This window comes from Cydia fagiglandana, chromosome 19, assembly GCF_963556715.1.
Source record: "Cydia fagiglandana chromosome 19, ilCydFagi1.1, whole genome shotgun sequence".
In the NCBI taxonomy this organism is placed as follows: Eukaryota; Metazoa; Arthropoda; class Insecta; order Lepidoptera; family Tortricidae; genus Cydia; species Cydia fagiglandana.
Genome location: NC_085950.1, coordinates 9,506,615 through 9,528,846, shown reverse-complemented (window position 1 = coordinate 9,528,846; position 22,232 = coordinate 9,506,615). Strand labels below are relative to the sequence as shown.

General features: G+C 38.6%; 3 protein-coding genes across 3 annotated transcripts; 2 read left to right on the top strand and 1 right to left on the bottom strand.

Annotated features, from left to right (window-relative positions):
- The first annotated feature begins 90 nt into the window (after nt 1-90).
- Nucleotides 91-7,887, top strand: LOC134673767 (derlin-1-like). Its single transcript, XM_063531789.1, has 5 exons — nt 91-520; nt 1,024-1,227; nt 3,047-3,195; nt 6,262-6,372; nt 6,791-7,887. Exons 1-5 carry the CDS (start codon nt 368-370, stop codon nt 6,912-6,914), a joined length of 741 nt encoding a protein of 246 aa, XP_063387859.1. The 5' UTR covers nt 91-367; the 3' UTR covers nt 6,915-7,887.
- Nucleotides 7,888-9,009: 1,122 nt separating this feature from the next.
- On the top strand, nt 9,010-14,391 carry LOC134673768 (derlin-1-like). Its single transcript, XM_063531790.1, has 5 exons — nt 9,010-9,409; nt 10,099-10,290; nt 11,292-11,440; nt 12,569-12,679; nt 13,572-14,391. The coding sequence occupies exons 1-5, from the start codon at nt 9,257-9,259 to the stop codon at nt 13,702-13,704; spliced, it is 738 nt and encodes a 245-aa protein (XP_063387860.1). The 5' UTR covers nt 9,010-9,256; the 3' UTR covers nt 13,705-14,391.
- Nucleotides 14,392-16,876: 2,485 nt separating this feature from the next.
- Nucleotides 16,877-21,942, bottom strand: LOC134673772 (NADH dehydrogenase [ubiquinone] 1 beta subcomplex subunit 9). Its single transcript, XM_063531796.1, has 3 exons — nt 21,801-21,942; nt 18,028-18,170; nt 16,877-17,108 (listed from the first exon to the last, which is right to left on the bottom strand). Exons 1-3 carry the CDS (start codon nt 21,899-21,901, stop codon nt 16,918-16,920), a joined length of 435 nt encoding a protein of 144 aa, XP_063387866.1. The 5' UTR covers nt 21,902-21,942; the 3' UTR covers nt 16,877-16,917.
- Between the last annotated feature and the right edge of the window lie 290 nt (nt 21,943-22,232).

Genomic DNA, 22,232 nt, shown 5'->3' with positions numbered 1-22,232 from the left:
TTAGTGTTGATTAAGTTATCTAAAGATCTGCTAGCATCAACCAACATGTGGACTGCGCTGCACGATTTTTTTTGGATCCAACAAATCCAACAATGAATGTCAAAATGATGTCAAAACAAAACGTCAGACAACAAAATCTACGAAAAATTCTGGACTAATTCGATCGGGACACGTGTACAAAGCTGCAGTTTGCTTAGAATTACATCAGGAATATTTATTTATCAAACCACAATTCCTAAAACAGCGAGTCACTCCAGAATATCTCGCGTAACCTATTGTGTTGCGTTATCTAGCACCGGTGTAGATAAGCCGTATATTTGTTTTTAGCACAATAACATAAAATAATTGGCGTTAAATAAAATATACAATGACGGAATTTAGAGACTGGTATTATGGGATACCCTTCTTCACCCGTTACTGGTTATCTTTAACTGTTGGACTCAGTATATTAGCCAAATTTAATCTTCTCGACTTCAGGTATTTAATTTTGGATATTGGCGCCTTCATCAACAGATTCCATGTGAGTGCTCTTAATATAATTATCTTTATTTTATGTGAATAAACTTTGTATATTTTTCTATTTAACAAATTACCTACAAAGTACAAACCTAACAAAAATTCTGCCTAACTAACCTAATATAAATTACCCTAATACAAGCTTTGCTTAATTTGAGGCTAGGTTGATGTGTAATATTGTCCACACATTTATTGCGTGCACATGCATCTAGTCTGCTGCCTTCAAAATATATACTCAAGTGACCGTTAGACTGCCCAATCAAAATTTACCCTGAATATAAATTACTGTGAAAATAGGCAGCTAAAAATAGATAGAAAAAGAAGATACAAAAAAATACTTTTAATATGTATACATATGTATATAGAACCTTGATACATTCTGTGTGGAGTGTGCATTAGACAGAGACAAGTGCCGGTAAAGAGGGGAGGCCTTCGTCCACCAGAGGGGCATACTAATAGGCTAAATTAAAACAAATATATATTTTAAAAAGTACTTTCTTTTTATAGTTATGGCGGCCAGCAACAGCACTATTCTACTATCCCATCACACCATCAACGGGGTTCCACTTCCTCGTGAACTGTTACTTCCTGTACAGTTATTCCGAGCGGCTGGAGACCGGCATCTTCGCTGGCAAGCCGGCTGACTACTTTACCATGCTACTCTTTAATTGGCTAGTCTGCATTGGTATTGGAATTTTGGTTGGATTAAGTGTGAGTACATTTTTTTTTTATTAGTACCATTTATTATCTGTTTTAAAAGTGTTAACCGTTATCCTTTAGCAAAGATACATTGATTAAGATGCGTACAATCTAAGATAATTTCGTGGTTCAAACCTGACCGGTAAACAAGATGGCGCTGTACATTTTGCCGTAACTCAAATAACTCAATTACACAATAAGCTAAGGGATGCAACCTCGTTGTAAAGAAAAAAAACCGGGCAAGTGCGAGTCGGACTCGCGCACGAAGGGTTCCGTACCATAATGCAAAAAAAAAAACAAAAAAAAAAGCAAAAAAAAACGGTCACCCATCCAAGTACTGACCACTCCCGACGTTGCTTAACTTTGGTCAAAAATCACGTTTGTTATATGGGAGCCCCATTTAAATCTTTATTTTATTCTGTTTTTAGTATTTGTTGTTATAGCGGCAACAGAAATACATCATCTGTGAAAATTTCAACTGTCTAGCTATCACGGTTCGTGAGATACAGCCTGGTGACAGACGGACGGACGGACGGACAGACGGACAGCGAAGTCTTAGTAATAGGGTCCCGTTTTACCCTTTGGGTACGGAACCCTAAAAATAGCTAGTGTTGGGAGATAATACAACTTCTTCTTCTTCCTCGCGTTATCCCGGCATCCTGCCACGGCTCATGGGAGCCTGGGGTCCGCTTGACAACTAATCCCATGATTTGACGTAGGCACCAGTTTTACGAAAGCGACTGCCATCTGACCTTCCAACCCAGAGGGTAAACTAGGCCTTATTGGGATTAGTCCGGTTTCCTCACGATGTTTTCCTTCACCGAAAAGCGAATGGTAAATATCAAATGATATTTCGTACATAAGTTCCGAAAAACTCATTGGTACGAGCCGGGGTTTGAACCCGCGACCTCCAGATTGCAAGTCGCACGCTCTTACCGCTAGGCCACCAGCGCTCAAGACTGCTATTCTTGGGAGATAATATAACAATGATTTAAATTAGAAGACTCATTAGAAGTAATTTGTACTAATTTTAGGACTGTGGGACACTATAGTTCGTTTTTTTTAGCATTAGAAAGAACTTGCAAGAAGGTAAGCGATCTTGACATGTCTTTTAATTGAAAAACGCTTTTTAAAAATCAATAACTATTACTTATGAAAGCAAAAGAATATAAATGATCGTATTAGATTCATAATTGTTACATATTTGCTGTAACTTATTTTTAAAATGTGTTTTTCAATTAAAAGACACATCAAGATTGTTTACCTTATTTCTAATGCTAAAAAAACGAACTATAGAAGTTATACAAACAAATAGCAGAAAAAAAATTGCTTAGTTTTCTCATAGATGTGAAACTTTCACATTCAATATTCATTAACTTACTGTCTATATTAAGTAACTGATTATATTTACCTACCTACTGATGATGATTGTATTTACCTACATCCAAAAAAGAGTCCACCATTTAAAATACACGCTTATTTCTACTCTCGAACTAAGAGTACGCAATGCATGTGTAGAGCAATGTATGCCGCTGCTCGAACGGGGCAGTCACGTCTACACAGAACGAGTTGTTTTGTGAATAAGTGGGTCCACACAGAACGAGCAGCCTCGTCAGGAAATTGCCGCGCGAGGCAGCACGGTCGGTGGAGACACGCATCGCCCGAGGCAATTCCGCCGCGAGTGCGTTTACTTTGCACGAGGCACGTCTACTCTGTGCAGACCAAGCTGTTTCGTATGGCAATTTTCTCGCGCGGCGTATTGTTCTGTATGGAACCGTCTTATAGAGCATGCTTAGAGGGTAAGTAATTAATATCGAGTTTCGTTCCCCAGTACGTAATGGACCCCATGGTGATCTCGGTGCTGTACGTGTGGTGCCAGCTGAACAAGGACGTGATTGTATCCTTCTGGTTCGGGACGCGGTTCCGCGCCATGTTCCTGCCGTGGGTGCTGCTCGCGTTCAACGTTATCGTCAACGGAGGGTGAGTTTCTTGACATATAGGGTAATTCGCCAGTAACTGGCCACCTGTTAGTAATTGGAGATAGAGATCTTTATTTGCATACCAGTACGGATGTTACATACAACATGGACCCTAATAAGGGTGTAGCAAAATGGGTGCATAGTTCACAATATCACAGTTTGCTTATTATTATTATTATTAATAATATGTATGCTAGTTTTAAGGTATTTATCTATGGGCCAATAGTTGCCTGAAAATAAATCTTTTCATTCATTACTACTGACTTATGCTTAGGTTCTATATGATACGTATTGGCCACCCAATGGCGGATTTACCCTAAGGCACAGTAGGCCCGGGCCTAAGGCGGCAAGATATTTAGGGGCGGCAAATTGTGACAAAAAATTCGCTGATGGTAACAAAAAATAACTCAAAATGTAGTCAATATTATGGGTGCCTTGAAAGGGGCGTCTACAGGGCCTGGGGCCTAGGGCGACAAAGACTGCAAATTCGCCACTGTGGCCACCCTAAACTAAAGATGAATTCTATTAACCTATAAACAGAATTCATCGTAGTATAAGGTGGCTATAGTTATTGAAGGCTGCCCAGTTCTTGAAACCTTATACTAAAATGAATTCTGTTTATAAGTGAATAGAATTCATTTTTAATTTAGGGTGGCCAGTTATTGCCCGGTCGCCAGTTACCGGCGAATTACCCTACAGTTTTATTTAGTAAAAAAAAAGACTCATCAAATTTAAAGTCCATTTCAATAGAACTTGCAAACTATGTAAACAAACCGCCATATTGAAATTGTCTCTGAATGCTGAATTTGCTAGTGATGGGCAAGAGTCTTACTTAGTCCTTTACTTAAGGCCGTAACACACTATCGCACTGCATCACGAACTTGGTGCGTCGCATCCATAGTTCGTTTTTTTTGCATTAAAAAGAACTTGAAAGAAGGTAAGCGATCTTGACATGTCTTTTAATTGAAAAACGCTTATTAAAAATCAGTAACTATTACTTATGAAAGCAGAAGAATATAAATGATCGTATTGGATTCATTATTGTTACATATTTGCCGTAACTTATTTTTTGAATGTGTTTTTCAATCAAAAACAAAGACATAAAGATTGTTTACCTTATTTTTAATGCTAAAAAAACGGAACTATATATCACTTATGGGTGCGACGCACCAAGGTCGTCGTGCGGTGCGATAGTGTGTTACCATTTTTAGGGTTCCGTACCCAAAGGGTAAAACGGGACCCTATTACTAAGACTTCGCTGTCCGTCCGCCCGTCCGTCCGTCCGTCCGTCCGTCTGTCTGTCACCAGGCTGTATCTCACGAACCGTGATAGCTAGACAGTTGAAATTTTCACAGATAATGTATTTCTGTTGCCGCTATAACAACAAATACTAAAAACAGAATAAAATAAAGATTTAAGTGGGGCTCCCATACAGCAAACGTGATTTTTGCCCAAAGTTAAGCAACGTCGCGCGTGGTCAGTACTTGGATGGGTGACCGTTTTCTTTTTGCATTTTTTTCCGTTTTTTTTTTTACTTTATGGTGCGGAACCCTTCGTGCGCGAGTCCGACTCGCACTTGCCCGGTTTTTATGTCAAACCATATCGAATAATTAAATACTGAAAGTAAAAAACAAGTAGATACTTATTTTTAATTTGTTTAATCACGATTCTTCACGATCAGAGGAAAAAAAAATTGTCAAACTACCGCGTAGTGTATATAACCGCGTTGGCAGGTACAGACCGTGAGTCGCGTAGTGTGTAGCGGCTTTACGAGTATATCACCAACTTTCTTCGAGCAACACGGAAGGGAGGCGGCATTCGCACTATTTCCCCTCTGCCGAGGTACAAGATTAGCGCGTCAATATAATCTAGCGCGGGTAATAAAACTAGTTGCACTTGGATTTTTCACTAGACCGAGTTCAGACGCGCGCGTGAACACTGCTGCACAAAAATGCCTGTTTGCTCGGTTTTTTGTTATAAAAAGAGGTCGGGGACATCAAATTTACAAAAAGAACGTGTTACATTTCACATGTAATATTTTTTTTACATATCATACGTTAAATTACATTTAAATACAATTATTCTATTTTAGTCTCAAGTAATTGTTGGATTTATCGATTTTGCTCGCTCAGTACAAATTGCGGATCGGTCGAGCGAAAAATCCGACTTCTCATCTCTCAGAATACAATGACATACTTCAACGAAAATGTGTTAGTGTGCGTGTTGTGACACTAGTCACTCGTCCGTACACAAAAAGAGATCGAGGTTTGCAAGATTTGTCTTTGACGTGTGTCATTTTCTATGTATCTGTGTCGTCATTACAGATTGGATTTTGTATGTAAGTGTGTGAGAAATGCGACTGTGTGCACCTTTCCCCCCGCGAAAAATGGTAGAAAGATTTGTACGGCGAGATATCGCTTGGGCCCCTCCCTTCCGACGTGTCGGAAGCCAGTGTTGCTCGAAGCCAACTTTAGTCACAACACTACACATCATAGACAATTGTAGAATGTAAAAGAAACAAAAACGTCATTACATCAGGGCCTAATAACCTAACTTATGAAACCATTTTAAACTTTTAATGAAATATCCAAGATACAGTTATATATTGTTGTATTTTACGGTAACGACCGCTTTAATAGTGTATAGTGTATGTGTTTCAATGGTGTTTGATGAGATGATGTGAAAATTCAAGGAGAAACAGTGACAAAACAAAGTTACGTCTTTTGTTTACAAAGTTAGCAAGTTCTATTGGAATGGACTTTATGATGTTGTTTGATAGTTATTTTTAGTAATGTGATAGCTGTACTTTACAAACAGCCACTCCTGACAGTGACAATTCGACATGCATTTCTGGTCCAAATAATAAATATTGACACTAGGCCACAGTTATCTATTATTAACATTATCGAGGCACGTCTTCACAGACCGAACTGCTTCGCGCGGCAAATTCCTTGCGAGGCGACTCGTTCTGTGTGGACCCACCTAATTGTCAGCGTAGCGAAATAGGCCCCAAGCTCTAATGATCTGTTTATAATGGATTCCATTTAATTAAACATTATGTCTCCAGTGGCGTTGAAGAGTTCCTGGGCATCCTGGTGGGCCACCTGGCCTTCTTCCTGATCTTCAAGTACCCGCAGGAGTTCGGCGGACCCGCATTACTTACACCACCTGCTATTCTGTAAGTATATCCCGTGCCTACAATTAGTCTTATAATGCGAAGGCAAATAAATCTTAAGGCCCACACAGAACAAGTCGCCTCGCGAGGAAATTGCCGCGGGAAGTAGCTTGTTCGGTGGAGACGTTTCACGGCCGGCTGTCATGTCAAAAACCGAACAAGTGCGAGTCGGACTTGCCCACCGAGGGTTCCGTACTTTTTAGTATTTGTTGTTATAGTGGCAATATAAATACATTACCTGTGAAAATTTCAACTGTCTACCTATCACGGTTTATGAGTTACAGACAGACGGAAGGACAGACGGACAGCGGAGTCTTCGTAATAGGGTCCCTTTGGGAACGGAACCCTAAAAACTATCGTTTTTCCAATCCATCATGTAATTTTTTACCTAAAAATACAATTTCACTTTATTTGGTTATAGCAAGAAGTATTTCCCTGACTTCCGTCGCCCGAACAACTTCGGCCCTGCAGCAGCGGCACCAACCAGGGCCCCCGTCCCCGAAGGGCACCAGTGGGGCCGCGGGCAGACCCTAGGAGGCCTCTGAATACACAAACTACCCTTTAGCCATCTTACCACCACTTGCACCATCCCAGGGTTAAGCGGTTAAACCGTTAACCTAGTGTCAAATTGTACTGGTAACCTTGGTAACTGCAGGTTTAACCGGTTAACCCCGGGTTAGTGGAATGGTGCAGGTGGCCCTTAGTATATTAAACTGGGAGAAACAACTTCTTCCTTCCGTCAGGCGTGGCTCACTCCGCGATTTCGTCGCTTTGCTACAGGTAGCTAAAAGTACATCCGTTCGGCCCCAATTTTGGGGTTTGCCATAAGCCGCGCGTCGCGCTGTCGCCACCTAGCGGCCATATCTGTGCTGATCGTAACAGACGCGTTTTGTTAGAGAGTGAGTCTTCTGTACTTAGTACTATTATTTATTCTGTGCTCGCGTTATCCCGGCATTTTGCCACGGCTCATGGGAGCCTGGGGTCCGCTTTGACAACTAATCCCATGATTTGACGTAGGACGTGGGATTAGTCCGGTTTCCTCACGATGTTTTCCTTCACCGAAAAGCAACTGGTAAATAACAAATGATATTTCGTACATAAGTTCCGAAAAAGTCATTGGTACGAGCCCGGGTTTGAACCCGCGACCTCCGGATTGAAAGTCGCAAACTGGGAGAAACAATATCAGTGGAATATTAATCACCAGCCATACTGCGTAGTAACTTACATAGTAATAGGTCTTACAAACAACTTTTACAAAATGATCAATGCTGAAATCGCGATCGAAAGGCTCTTTCATACATTCCGGCGGATGTGATGCCGTTGATTTCTATGCGACTGTATTTTTTTTTCGCGATTTCAGCATTGGTCCGATGCTAAAAATATGACCTATAAGTCACTACGCAGAGTATGGCTGGTGATTGGAATTTCACCCTGAATGTACGTTATTTTTTAGATAGTGTTGTGTGATTGATGTTACATGTGTGTTTAGATTAAAGGCCTGTGCACACCGGCTTGCGTGTGCGTGACGTGCGCGTGTGCGTGCGCTAAAATGTTGGAGCCGCACACGCACACGTCACGCAAGCGGTGTGCCGTCTCTCATAAGGATTTGTATACTACAACGCCGCACGTACACGTCACGCACACGCAGCCGGTGCGCACATGGTCTCATGTAACTGCTAACAGAACTTAGATTTGTTGATGTCAGAAATATATATTGTAATATTAGTTATATCAAAAATATATTTTGTACATAATTATTGTAATATAGGTACTTTTATGTATGGACTTACACTAATTTAATTTTAAATAAATAATATGATAAACAGTCAGTATTTTTAATTAATTTATGTCTACATTTATTTTGTGATATCGTTTGACGTTTCTGTTTAATACAAAATGTTTAAGAATATAATACTCACTAGTCTCAACAGTAACGTAAGGTCTACTACCTTACGTTACTGTTGAGACTAGTGAGTATTATATTCTTTGGTTGAGACTCTTGAAGTTGATGTTGATGGTTGCACTTGTTTTAGTTGTTTTGGCAATGTACGTGTGCACATATGTTTCTGATTCAGGCCACGACATAGCACGCCCTCCAACACGCATGGTCCCTAATTCCAGGACTCTTTCCGCGCAGACTTCTATAAGCCCCCATTCGCATGACAGCTTTTTCAACGCGAGTTAAAATTCAACGCGAGTTAAAAAAGCGCTTGAATCTGTCCACTCTCATTTCGACTTAACGACCAAGGCTTAAAGTTGAAAATCCAACAACGTTTGATTAACACATTCAATACCACTAAGTGCTACGGGTTACGCTCGTAGCGCGTAGCCACGGTTTCGTCGTATGTAGCGCGTAGTCGCTACGAACAGTGTACCCGACAGTCGGGTTCTTGGTGTTGAATGTGTTAATAGCGCTACCGCTGTCGTGTGAATACATACATGGTTATCCATTTGTGCCATTCGAATGCTTTTTTAACGCGCGTTGAAAAAGCTCCCGTGCGAATGGGGGCTAAATGTTAACAGGGTTCCGTAAATACAAAAACGTAACCCTTGTCAAGATTACGTCACTGCCACATCACTCAAACTTTTTGGCATCTAGTAACTTCAAATCTGACAGATAACCTCTCTCTTCAGTTCAGTCAGTATCTGTGGTGTCGAGTCGATTTACAGTGCAATGACTAAACAATAATAAAATAAGAAAGAATATTCAATTAATTGAGCATAAAATTGGTCAAATGGTGACACGTATGCGATGACATCATTTTAACTCATTACCAATAGTGTTTTTACAAGTAAGCGGTGTAAATTTAAACATAAAAAGTGCATACGAACTTGGTATCCTACATTTGTTTATTTTACCCAGAAAGCTATATAAGAATTTATAAAAATGACTGAATTTAGTGAGTTCTACTACGGTATACCATTCTTTACACGATATTGGTTGACTGCTACTGTAGTGATCAGTATTTTAGCCAAATTCGGTTTCTTCAATCCATTCAATTTGATTTTGTTATGGACGCCGTTCTATTCCGAGTTCCAAGTAAGTAGTAACTTTGCCGTCATATATTTACAGTTTTATCCATTAGATCCCTACGATAAAGTTGTATCCGGTGTTTGCAATGGCTCGGTAACATTTTCATACTCAATAATTTTCATGCTTGCTAAGCTTTTTAACGCCAATTTAACTATGTATTACGAACACCACCATTCCTCACACGCAATAGTTTCATCTTATTGTCCAGAATTTTCTATCAAAGTCTAATTAGTAGTAGAAGTAGAGTCTGTGCGGAAAGAGAAGAGTCTTAGAATGTATTTTGTATTGACTCTTTGGTGCTTGTTATGACACCAAGGTTGCATCACATTTTAACTTAAATTTTTTGAGGTTAATAATAATCAAAGCTCAATGCAGATAGTGTCCTAGGAAAGAAGTTCTATTACAGAAGTTTACATTATATAAATCTGAGCTATATAATTTTGAATGCAAACCAAGCAACTACACTTTTAGCCAGGTCCACACAGCGAGCATATGCACGAGGCAATTTCATCGTGCATATAACGGCCAGTGTAGAGGTGACATACACACGAAAACTATTTTACACACTAGTGCGGGAAAATAGGGCCATATGTACTGTAAATATTATATATATAATATAAATGTATTACTGGTAATTAATTTACTGGTGAGAGATTTTGGTACCACTTGTCTATAACATACACAATATATTCCAGATATGGCGCCCTCTCACAGCCCTCTTCTACTTTCCGCCAAGCTTCCCATTCCTAGTGAACTGCTACTTCCTGTACAGCTACTCGGAGCGCCTGGAGACGGGCATGTTCGCCGGCAAGCCCGCCGACTACTTCACCATGCTGGCGTTCAACTGGCTGGTGTGCGTGGTTATCGGATTCTTGATTAATATGCCGGTGAGTGTTTATATTATATTGTTACACAAAACTTTTTTTACAGCTTTGCACATGAAATAGATAAAAATAATTTATATAAAATTTAATTTAAATGACTTTCATGTTTTGGCAACAAAAGTTATCCTGAAAGCTTTCAAACCCAAGTTACATTTTATTTCATTTATGTCTGTGACCCTTAGAGTATTTAAAAACCGGGCAAGTGCGAGTCGGACTCGCGCACAAAGGGTTCCATACTATAAAGCAAAAAAAAAACGGAAAAAAATGCAAAAAGAAAACGGTCACCCATCCAAGTACTGACCACTCCCGAGGTTGCTTAACTTTAGTCAGAAATCACGTTTGTTGTATGGGAGCCCCATTTAAATCTTTATTTTATTCTGTTTTTAGTATTTGTTGTTATGGCGGCAACAGAAATACATCATATTTGAAAATTTCAACTGTCTAGCTATCACGGTTCGTGAGATACAGCCTGGTGACAGACGGACAGACGGACGGACGGACGGACGGACGGACAGCGAAGTCTTAGTAATAGGGTCCCGTTTTACCCTTTGGGTACAGAACCCTAATAACTGGAGTCGCCTTTAAGAGCTTACCCCTCTGCCGAAAAACTTGCATAATTGTGCAAACTTTTGTATGGACTGACGTGGCTATTTGTACGTTACGTACAAATCATGTAGAAGTAGCAGTACGTTTCACGTCCCCTCCCCCGCAAAAATCGGCACTGTTTCGTACAGAAAATGACAGCCGTGACGTATCCAGTTACTAAATACTCTAAGCTGTGAAGTGTGAACCAATGTTAGGGTTGCCAAAACTTTTAAACTAATCTAAAATTTGTTTTTTTAAACATGCAGATACGTCTGCGAGCGATATTCCAAAAATAATAAAAAAATAAATAATAATATTTTTTATATATAATTGCGGAGGTTGCGGCTTCAATTACTGCCGGAAGCGAAATTTTTCCATTTTTTCCTTTAATATAAAAATTTCTAAAATTTATTTTCCAGCTATTAATGATCCCTATGGTGATCTCGGTGCTCTACGTGTGGTGCCAGCTGAACAAGGACGTGATAGTCACCTTCTGGTTCGGGACCCGGTTCCGCGCCATGTACCTTCCGTGGGTGCTGTTCGCTTTCAACCTTATCGTCAGTGGAGGGTAAGTTATTGGTCACTTTACCCTTTGACCTTCAAAGGGTAAGCCAAATATCGTCGGGTAACAAGCAAAAGTCACTAACTAACACCATTGAAATGATTGGACAATAAAACGTGTTACAAGTGTAATAAAGTGCATTGTTACATTAATTTCTTGATAGTACTTAGTGACTTTTGCTTGTCACCCGACGATATCAACGTTCGTGCATTCGTGCATAAGGTTCACGATGATGCGCTGTGCGCCATACGAAACTTGAATAATGTATGGAAACAGTCACGTGACTTTTCATAGCAAATCCCCAATACATTTTTTCTATTCGTTTGGCGTTGCCATCTTGACTAGGCCCCCGGATAACGCGAAGTTTCCCAAATTTAATACATCAATAAGACAATGTCTATATGTTAGCCGCAGGACAACTAGATGGCGCTAGTAGTCCTCGATATCGATAACAATATTTTACATTTTCCGTAGTATTAAAATTCTGAAACCTAGTGTTTTGGGCTGCCTAGATATTTTTTATGAAAACGTAATGATATTAGTGAAACCAATTCAATCTAATATATAGTATATCAATAACTAAGTATAGTTCATCAATAACTAACTAGATGTCGCTAGTAGGTCCATTTTATAATGAGCGAGTACCCCGCTTAAGAGGATAGTTGACGACCGCTCTCCAAACAAACGTAGTCCCCGTTTTCCTCCCTGGATATTAACAGTATAGAAAATATTTTTATTAATTTAATTTAATTTTATCACAAAATTTTTATTGGCAGTTTCATACATTTTGGTCGGGTGGATGTCGACGTTTTCTATGGGAAGATCCCATAGAAAAAGTTGTTCAGTATGACCTACCTAATCACCTCGCAAAATATGGCTAACGGTCCAAAAATGACCCTGTATATTGCAGCCGGGCTAGCACATGATTGTAGCGACAGTATCTCGAGAGATAGACTACCCGTCCCTCTTTTGTTAACATAGTAAAAGACGGGAAGTCTATGTCGCCGTGAGATACTGTCACGCCAATCATGTGCCTACGGCTCACTGCGATGCTTTTCGTTATGTAGCGAAACATGTCGAGCAAGTTTCGACTTAAAATACGTGAGTGACTTGTGGTAATTTTCTTTTTTGCAGTGGAATCGCCGAATTCATCGGTATCTTGGTGGGCCACCTGGCTTTCTTCCTGCTCTTCAAGTATCCTCAGGAGTTCGGCGGACCCACGCTGCTCTCACCGCCAGCTATTGTGTAAGTATTATCAGTGGGGAGACACTCCTCACTTTGGTCGAATTCGGCTCAGCAGGAAGTGTAACACTATATATATAAAACAAATATTACGAGACACGTCATGATTATTATTTTAATTCTTTTGTGTTGAGCGTTCCGACTGAACATCTAGCGACCTTCACCAAGGAGGAGTTTTGGCCGAAGGGTGTCAAGTTCCGGCGGTTCCGCGGCCGGCTCCCTGACACTGCGGGGTTGCGAACTGCATCGCAGCCATAATTGTGTTTTTAGTTTTAAGATATATTTTGTAATAATATGTATGCTAGTTTTAAGGTATTATATAAGGTAAAAACAATAGTTATTTGTTTTACAAGGGGGAAAAGTTGTTGTTTAACCGCTCGTGCTAATATTGATACCCGAGCAAGCGAAAGATTCCAAAATTGAACCACGAGCGTAGCGAGTGCTTCGAAAAATGGAATCTTGAGCGTTGCGAGTGTTTCAAAGCACGAAGGTTAAACAATATTTGCCCCCGAGTGAAACACGCCATTTTTCACCACGCCAGCCTGAAGCAAATATTAAATGTAAAATATCAAACAAAATCATACCTAATCAAATCCAAATGAATGGTATTAAATAGTTATCATCCAAAATCATAATTTAAAAGTAAATTCTACCAGCAAACATAAGAAAACAACTCAAAATTTGCATTTGATTACTTTGCCTCACATGTGAATGAAATGCAACTTCGCTATCAGGTTTTGAAGCGCAAAGTAAGCCTTTCCAAGCTGGTGTGGTGAAAATAACTATTACATACACCCTAAAATAAATGTCCTAACTTAAAATAATAAACACATTACTAATATACCATCCCTTATACCTATTTAACAATATTAATAACGTTATTATCAACTTGCAGTCGCAAATGGTTCCCCAACTCGCGGACGACGGTGACCGGTTTCGGCGGCCCCGCGCCGGCGCGCAGCCCCGCGGGGGCGCCGGCGCCGGGCCGCCACAACTGGGGCGCCGGCTACACGCTCGGGGGCAACTGAGGCTGATTGACCGTTTACCCGCGGTGCTCTAACGCTATTGGTCGAATCAAATCGACTGGATGTGGGCAAGGAATACTATGACGCGTAAATTGGAAAAATATAAGGGGTGTAGAGGGCGTTGTATGCGGTAACATGTGACAACTCCATACAAGGTTTTTTTTTGACGTGAAAAAAAATTTTTTTTCTATAGGTCGTCCAAGTCGGCCAACTCTCCAATACACAGGCACACAAAAAAAAATTGCGTCTGCAATCTTTTTCCAAATCAGAACTCGATATCGAATGCCCTTAAACGGATCCCCGCTATCTTTTGTTAAATTCAGGTGTACATCGCCATATTCGCCATCTATTTCAGCTGTTAATTTGCGACTATATTATTTTACACTACCTACTTATACGCCTCCTAGTATTCCTCTGTATACAGGGTGTCCCAGAATTCGACGTCAAGCCGTAAACGGATGATAGACCAAGTCATAACAGTTATCATAAAAATACAAAAAAAAATCCAACTCATGTTCTTTAAATATTTTGGTCACTTTAAAAATTCACTAAAAAATCCACAACCTGTAATTATTCAAGATTACACAGAATAAAAAAATTAAAATAAATTATGGAATTTGTAGTAACAAGAGTTAAAGAACCATTACAGGTGTGGATTTTTTAGTGAATTTTTAAAGTGACCATAATTTTTAAAAAAGCGGCCAAGTGCGAGTCGGACTCGCCCATGAAGGGTTCCGTAACAGCAAGTAACATAATAAAATTGCGGTTTACGGTTTATGACGTATAAAAAAAAACTACTTACCAAATCTTGTTCAAACCAATTTTCGGTGGAAGTTTGCATGGTAATGTACATCATATATTTTTTTTAGTTTTATCATACTCTTATTTTAGAAGTTACAGGGGGGGGGACACACATTTTACCACTTTGGAAGTGTCTCTCGCGTAAACTATTCAGTTTAGAAGAAAATGATATTAGAAACCTCAATATCATTTTTGAAGACCTATCCATAGATACCCCACACGTATGGGTTTGACGAAAAAAAATTTTTTGAGTTTCAGTTCTATGTATGGGGAACCCTAAAAATTTTTTATTTTTTTTCTATTTTTGTATGAAAATCTAAATGCGGTTCACAGAATACATCTACTTACCAAGTTTCAACAGTATAGTACTTATAGTTTCGGAACAAAGTGGCTGTGACATACGGACGGACAGACAGACAGACAGACAGACAGACAGACAGACAGACAGACATGACGAATCTATAAGGGTTCCGTTTTTTGCCATTTGGCTACGGAACCCTAAAAACATGAGTTGATTTTTTTTTTGTATTTATATGATAACTGTTATCACTTGGTCTATCATCCGTTTACGGCTTGACGTCGAATTCTGGGACAGCCTGTCCATCTAGTTGTGTAAACTATTTTTAAGTGTTTTTTTTTAATGCAACGACAAATGTTAAGAGTTAAATTGTTAGTCTTAAATGAGTTCTCAGTTTTGTGTAAACAATGTGTTATATTTTTTATCACAAATTTTCAATGACCTTGCTTCGTATCTATTATTTTTGATAATTTCCAGTGTAAATAAGTAAATATCCTGTATTGCACCATAAAGTTAAAAAAATACATGAAGCGAAATACAAACTTAAGCCTAGGTAACAACAGTGGCTTATTTTATAAAGATACAAGTTACAATTTACAAGCGGAAGTCTCATTCTAACACATAGGGTTAGAAAGAGACTTCCGCTTGTAAATTGTAACTTGTAGCTTTATAAAATAGGCCACAGGCGGTCTTATTCCAGTGGTCCAGAGTGTGTGTTGTATACAAATTTGTGACGTCCCACGGGTAAAGGTACCTTATAGCGGTTGGCGCTTACGCTATTATTAACGCCGCTCCAATATTATTGCGGCGCTATGTGACGTAAGTGCCAGCCGCCATAAGGTACCTTTTACCTTGGAACGTCACATTTTTAAATACATGCATACAGATGTAGCGAACAATCCTATGCCATCGTATTTTCTCGGAAACGTTCGTATTTATCATGCTACTTCAGTCAACCCGAGACTGAAATAGCAAGACACGTTCGTGCGTTTCCGTGAAAATACGATGGGAAAGGAATAAATCTGCCTACCATGCAATGTTTAAATGGGGACAATTTTGCAAATTGCTATATATTTAAATGTCCGTGTTATATTATAGATAACTTTGTCAAAAGTTAGAATTATATGTACTTTAGAGAACTATATAAGTGCACAGTTTAGTGACTTTATTCACTTTACGGGCATACAAAATCACACAAGGTTTTGCTTATGGGACGTAATGCTGTATTATTTATTATATTAAGGTACATTCCTTCCTGCGGCGGTAGCACGGTCGCATTTTTATCGCTTGTCACGTTCTAACAAGTATGTAAGTGAGAAAGTGACGGACATAGTTACAGGCGATAAAAATGAACCATGCTGCGCCCGCTAGACATATCATCACACATTGTTTTGTTTCAAACAAACCTGATTCTAATTTAAATAGGAATTTGTACATATACAATATCATGTAATACCTACATCAAGTACAAGTGTATATAACATGTGTATGTAATATTTATTTATACTTTAATAAAGAATTTAAACACAATGTAGGTGTGATTTGATTAATGTGAATTCCTTTTTAACCCCCAACGCAAAAAGTGGGGTGTTTATGTTTGACACCAATGTCTGTCTGTGGCGTCGTAGCTCTCCAACGGATGGACCCGCGATTCCGATGCGGTTTTTTTACGTCAAAACTAAATTCCTTGCTATTGTTTTCTTAGCTATATCCTCTAGCCGCCCAGAGACCTATAAAAAGGTCTCCTGTTCCATTCTAATTTGAACTTTGTGTTGACAAAATAAAATATCATTTTGCTTGGCAAGGTTGACGTATAGAGGCTAGCGGCTAGAGGTTATTTGATAGAAATTGATCCAGCAGAGTATCAGCACTTCCAAAATGGCGTAAAGCATTATTGGCGTAAAATGTTTTTTTGGCATATCATGTAGGTTTTTTTTTAATTTAATAGTTATGTACTTACTACACAACCTGTGACATTTAAAATTTGCATTTAGTGCTAAAAAGCAATGTTTGCCTGAGTATGAAAAATCATAAACAAAATTTGTTTCTTGGGGTGTTAAAATAAAGTCTTATTACAATAACAAATATATTTACTAATTAACTATCGTACACAATATTTAATGGTGCGGTTTCTCTTCATGCTTCCCATACTGCTTCTCCCACATGGCGATGAACTCCTTCTTGCGCTGCTCGCGCCGCTTGAAGTACTCGGGGTACTGAGCCTTCTCGAGCGGATGCCAGTAGTCCAAGACCCAGTCCGGAGGCTCCACTTCACGCTCGTAGGCCACGCCGCCAGGACTTTCAGCGACTAGAAGAAAAAAACAAGGTCCATAAGCATTGCAACTTACCAACATAGTAACAATAAGTTTTAATAATGAATAATAGCTTTGTGTTAAATATATAATGATGATGATGACGTATCCGTCGACGGCGACATCCTGACAAGTTTTTTTTATTTATTAATTTTATTAATCAGTGGCCTGTTGCAGTACTTAACAAAATGGATGTCTTGTAGTGGTCTAAGGTCTAACTGGCAACCCAAAGACAACTATTGTGAATTGTGAAGTACAAAACATATTACCATAACCAAAGTAGTTAGGGCATATTTTAGCATGATATAATTTTCAGCATCACTCCAGAACAACTCACTTAGAAAATGATGTTGGCAACTTACAGGTATGCATAGATGGCGCTTTTTCTATGAGATTTGACTCAAAGGGCATCCAGGGCATAAAATTCCATTAAAAAAACAATAATTTCACAATTCTAGGGATTTACAGCACAAGCTATCTGGTGCCATCTTCTAAATACTTTGACTAGCCAATCCCATTGGCAGCTCACCATTGAAAGCTAAATCTCCTCACAAGAAGCTCGCTCTGTGTGGATTCGCCTATAGTTCGTTTTTTTTAGCATTAGAAATCAGGTAAACAATCTTGATTGAAAAACACATTTTAAAAATAAGTTACGGCAAATATGTAACAATTATGAATCTAATACGATCATTTATATTCTTCTGCTTTCATAAGTAAAAGTTATTGATTTTTAAAAAGCGTTTTTCAATTAAAAGACAGGTCAAGATTGCTTACCTTCTTTGAAGTTCTTTCTAATGCTAATGGTAAGCTTATTCAGTTCCCAGTCAGTGGTTTTTTCCAGCTGTTACCAGTGGTAATGTCTGGGAATAACCCAACGAACAGCTGGTATCCACTGTAACCGTTAATATTACTTACACTTCTTAGGAATAGGATGCTGCTGCAGAAAGAGCTCCTCTTCACCCTCCTTCAGGAGCTGGGCTGCCTTACGCACGTCCTGGATCTTGGCATTCTTGTCAAAGCGGTCGCGCAGCAGCACGGCTTGGTAGCGGTATACATCGCTGCAACAGAATAGTAAGAAAGGGCTTGATTTTAGTACTCTTTTGGTACGCTAAAACATGTTATATGATATTAGTCATATTGCAGTCTTAAAATTGACTTTAAAGATGCCAGTAACCAAAAAAGATTTCGTTTAGATCTTCTATCTGTATAGTTACCTACACTGCAATTATCATAGTAAGGTAGATTATTATTATATTATTATTATTATAGCCTCTTTATTTCCATAACTCTATTTTTTAGTTTCTGTTAAAATATGTTTTTATGCTGTTGTTTCTGTTGTTTTTCCTCCTTTCGTGAGGTATGGATCCCGTTTGGGTAAAGGCCTCCTCCCATTTCTTCCATAAATGTCTGTGTTTGGCATTGTACATCCAGTCTTTTCCTGCAACCTCTACTATGTCATCAGTCCACCGTTTGACTGGTTTGCCAACTTTCCTCTTGGCTGGTAATGGTCCTTTCCATCTTGTTGTTAGTGTTGTCCATCTGTCATCTGTGTATCTTGAAATATGTCCTGCCCATTGCCATTTGAGCTTAAGGGCTTGTGTGAGCGCATCTTTGACGTTTGTTTTTATTCTTATAGTGTCTTTTTTAATTTTGTGCATTTTGTTTATTCCCAGTATGCTTCTTTCCATGGCTCGTTGTGTGGTGTTTATTTTTTGTTTGATCTTATTGGTGTAAGTCCACGTTTGACATCCGTATAATAAACTAGGCAGAAGGCATGTGTCCATTACTATTCTTTTTATCTTCATACTAAATTTTCCTTTCAGAATTTCTTTGAATGACCAAAACTTTCGCCATGTAATATTTTTCCTTCTATCTACCTCTTCCTCGTTATTAGTCCGTGAAAAGGAAATTTGCTTGCCCAGGTATATGTATTTCTTTACATATTCAATTGTATTTCCTTTTACATTGATGGGGGTGTCAAGGCTATTAGTCATTACCTTCGTTTTGCTTCTGTTCATTTGTAAGCCTACTTCATCGCTTTCCTTGTCTAGTGTCTGTAACATATTTTCTAGTTGTTTAGCTCTTTCTGCAAATATGATTATGTCATCTGCAAACCGCAGGTGCGTTAGGCGACATCCATCAATGTTAATACCATATCCAGTCCAGTTTATGTTTTTAAAAATATTTTCTAGTACGGCAATGAAAAGCTTGGGTGACAGAGGGTCGCCTTGCCTTACTCCTCTTTCAATTTTGATATGATCTCCTCTTCTTTCAAGTTTAACTCTGCTTGTGCTATTTGAGTATATGTGTTTGATGATATTTATGTATTTCTGTTCTACTCCTGACACTTTTAGTGCGTTCCAGATTGAGTTGTGACTGATGCTGTCAAAGGCTTTGCTGTAGTCAACAAAAGCAACATATAGTGGTTTCCTGAATTCATTAAATTTTTCAATTAGTTGTTCCACTACATGTATATGATCAGTTGTGCTAAAGCCTGAGCGGAAGCCTGCCTGTTCTCTTGGTTGTGCGGTGTCGATTTTTATAGCAATTCTTTTCAGTATAATCGATGTGAAGAGCTTGTAGACACTTGTCAGTAGGCTAATGGGTCTGTAATTTCCAATATCTAATGGGTCTCCTTTTTTATATATTAGTACTATATCAGAAGAGCACCATTGTTTTGGTACTATTTCAAATTCTAGTATCATATTAAATAGCTTTTTTAAGTGTTTAAGTAAAATTGGAGCTCCTAGTTTAAGGCAGTCATTTGTTAGCCCATCTGGGCCTGGGCTCTTCTCATTTTTCAGTTTCTTTATGTGAGAGAGTACTTCATCTTCATCAATTGGTTTAACTATGTTGCACCCATTGCTGGTGATATTGTGTTCTTGCTGTAACGGTGTATTTTCTTTCTTGCTGTAGAGTTCTCTATAAAACTTAGTTGCGTGTTCTAATATCTCCTTCCTTGATTTGGTCTCGCCTGAGCTGTTCTCTAATTTTTGTATCCAATTTTTATGTAGAGACATTTCCTTGTAAGCTCTTTTGGTACTTCTGCGTGTATGTATGTTCCTTGTAATTATCTCTTCCCTGTAATTATTGTAGTCCTGTTTTATTGCTTTGTTAGTAATTTTAAACATTTCAGTGAGTTCCTTTTTTTGATCTTTAGTTTTGTTTTTAAGTTGTATTAATTCTGTGCGTTTCTTGATTAGTTGTTTTGTGTGATTGCTAAGTATTGTATGTTGTTTCCTTCTAGTTTCTTCGTTAGTTTGTAAGCTGCGCAATATATTCTCTTCCAGGTAGTTGTAATATGTTTGAACACTTCCCGGCACATTGGTTAATTCATCGCTAAGATTTGTTTTTAAATTTTCTATATAGTTTTTAATTTCGTCATCAGTTTTAGGACTTATTATCTGGTTTTTATAATTTTTTCTGTTTTTACTTTTATGACATAGACTGAATGTTGCTCGAAGTAGTCTGTGGTCTGAAGAGAAGTTGACTTTGCCATATGATGTTTGTTAGTCATAATAAAATCTATCTCATTTTGGATTTTTTGGTTGGGAGATGTCCATGTCCAACGCTTACTGCTTTTTTTCTTGAAGAGTGTATTGACGATTAGTAAGTTGTGTTCGAGAGCATAGTCTATTAGTAGTTGACCCCTCGTATTGCGTTCTCCGTATCCATAATTTCCAAAACATGGGCTTTCTTCTTTCTTAGGCTGTCCAATTTTCGCGTTAAAGTCACCCATTACTATGAGGTTCTCATCCGCTAGACTGTGTGCTTTCTCCAAGTCGTTATAGAATGCTTCAACAACTTCATCTTGTGCTGTATCTGTTGGGGCGTATGTCTGGATAATTGAGATGTTAAAGTCTTCTATTTTCAGTTGTAGCAGGGCAACCCTTTCAGAGATCCCTGTAAAATTATGTATTTTGTGTTTATGTTCCTTCTTAATTAGAAATCCCACGCCATGTAAACCTTTTGTTTCACCAATGTAACACAGAATGTAGTCCTGGTATTCTTCGATTTGGCAGCCATTCCTCTTAACTTCAGATAGTCCTAGCACATCAAAGTTGACGTTTTCTAGTGCATGCATGAGTTGCAGGTATCGCTCATTTGATGAGAGGGATCGGACATTATATGTTCCTATACGTATAGTAGTATTCAAATTTAAACACTTTTTAGCTTTCATATGTGTGTGTGTATTTGTGGGAGGGTATTGGTCGCAATCCCCACGATGACCAATCGGCTTGGGGAGTATAGTAGGTAGGTAGATTACTAAATCTTAATTACTTTAATTTTTAGTTTTAATTATTGTTTTATAAATATTATTTAGTATAGAATAGCAACTAATTGTTATAGCTATATAATAGATTGAGTGGTTTAAGTAACAATTTCTAAGTATTTGACAAAATTGGGAAACGAAATCTACTAACTAAAATCGAATAACTGCTAAATCTATCTTACGAATAAAGGTAAAACTAAAATACATAAAGGGCTACAAATTAATAAAAGAAACACCTTATCGTTCAAGATTTCAACAAAAAGCAAATTGATAAACTTGCAAAGCTGATTTTCAGATATCTTGGAAAATAAACCTGTAAATCAATGAAAAAATAGGTTATAGTGTTGACAAAATAATTACGTAACCGTATGGGAGTAAGGTTGCAAAAGTATTTTTAATGTTTGTAATAACTTACCGTCTATCGTAAAACGCTTCAATATTACGCAGAGCCCTTTTGTAAAGGCTGCAAACTCTTTGAGAGTGGGTCCTAATTCCAAGAGGCAGTGCGCCTGCCATCTTTGTTTTTGCACTATATTCTGACGTTTATCTGACATTGACATTTCAGTAGTCTCAGATATCGTTCAGAAATCTGATTTGTTCTTGCACAAGGCGCATGTAGGTAGATCAAGTAAACACGTGGGCAGGCGTGGCTCACTCCGCGATTTCGTCGCTTTGCTACAGTTAGCTAAAAGTATATCCGTTCGACCCCAATTTTGGGGTTAGCCATAAGCCGCGCGTGGCGCTGTAGCACCTAGCGGCCATATCTGTGCTGATCGTGACAGACGCGTTTTGTTAGAGAGTGAGTCTTCTGTACCTAGTACTATTATTTATTCTGTGACGTGGGCTA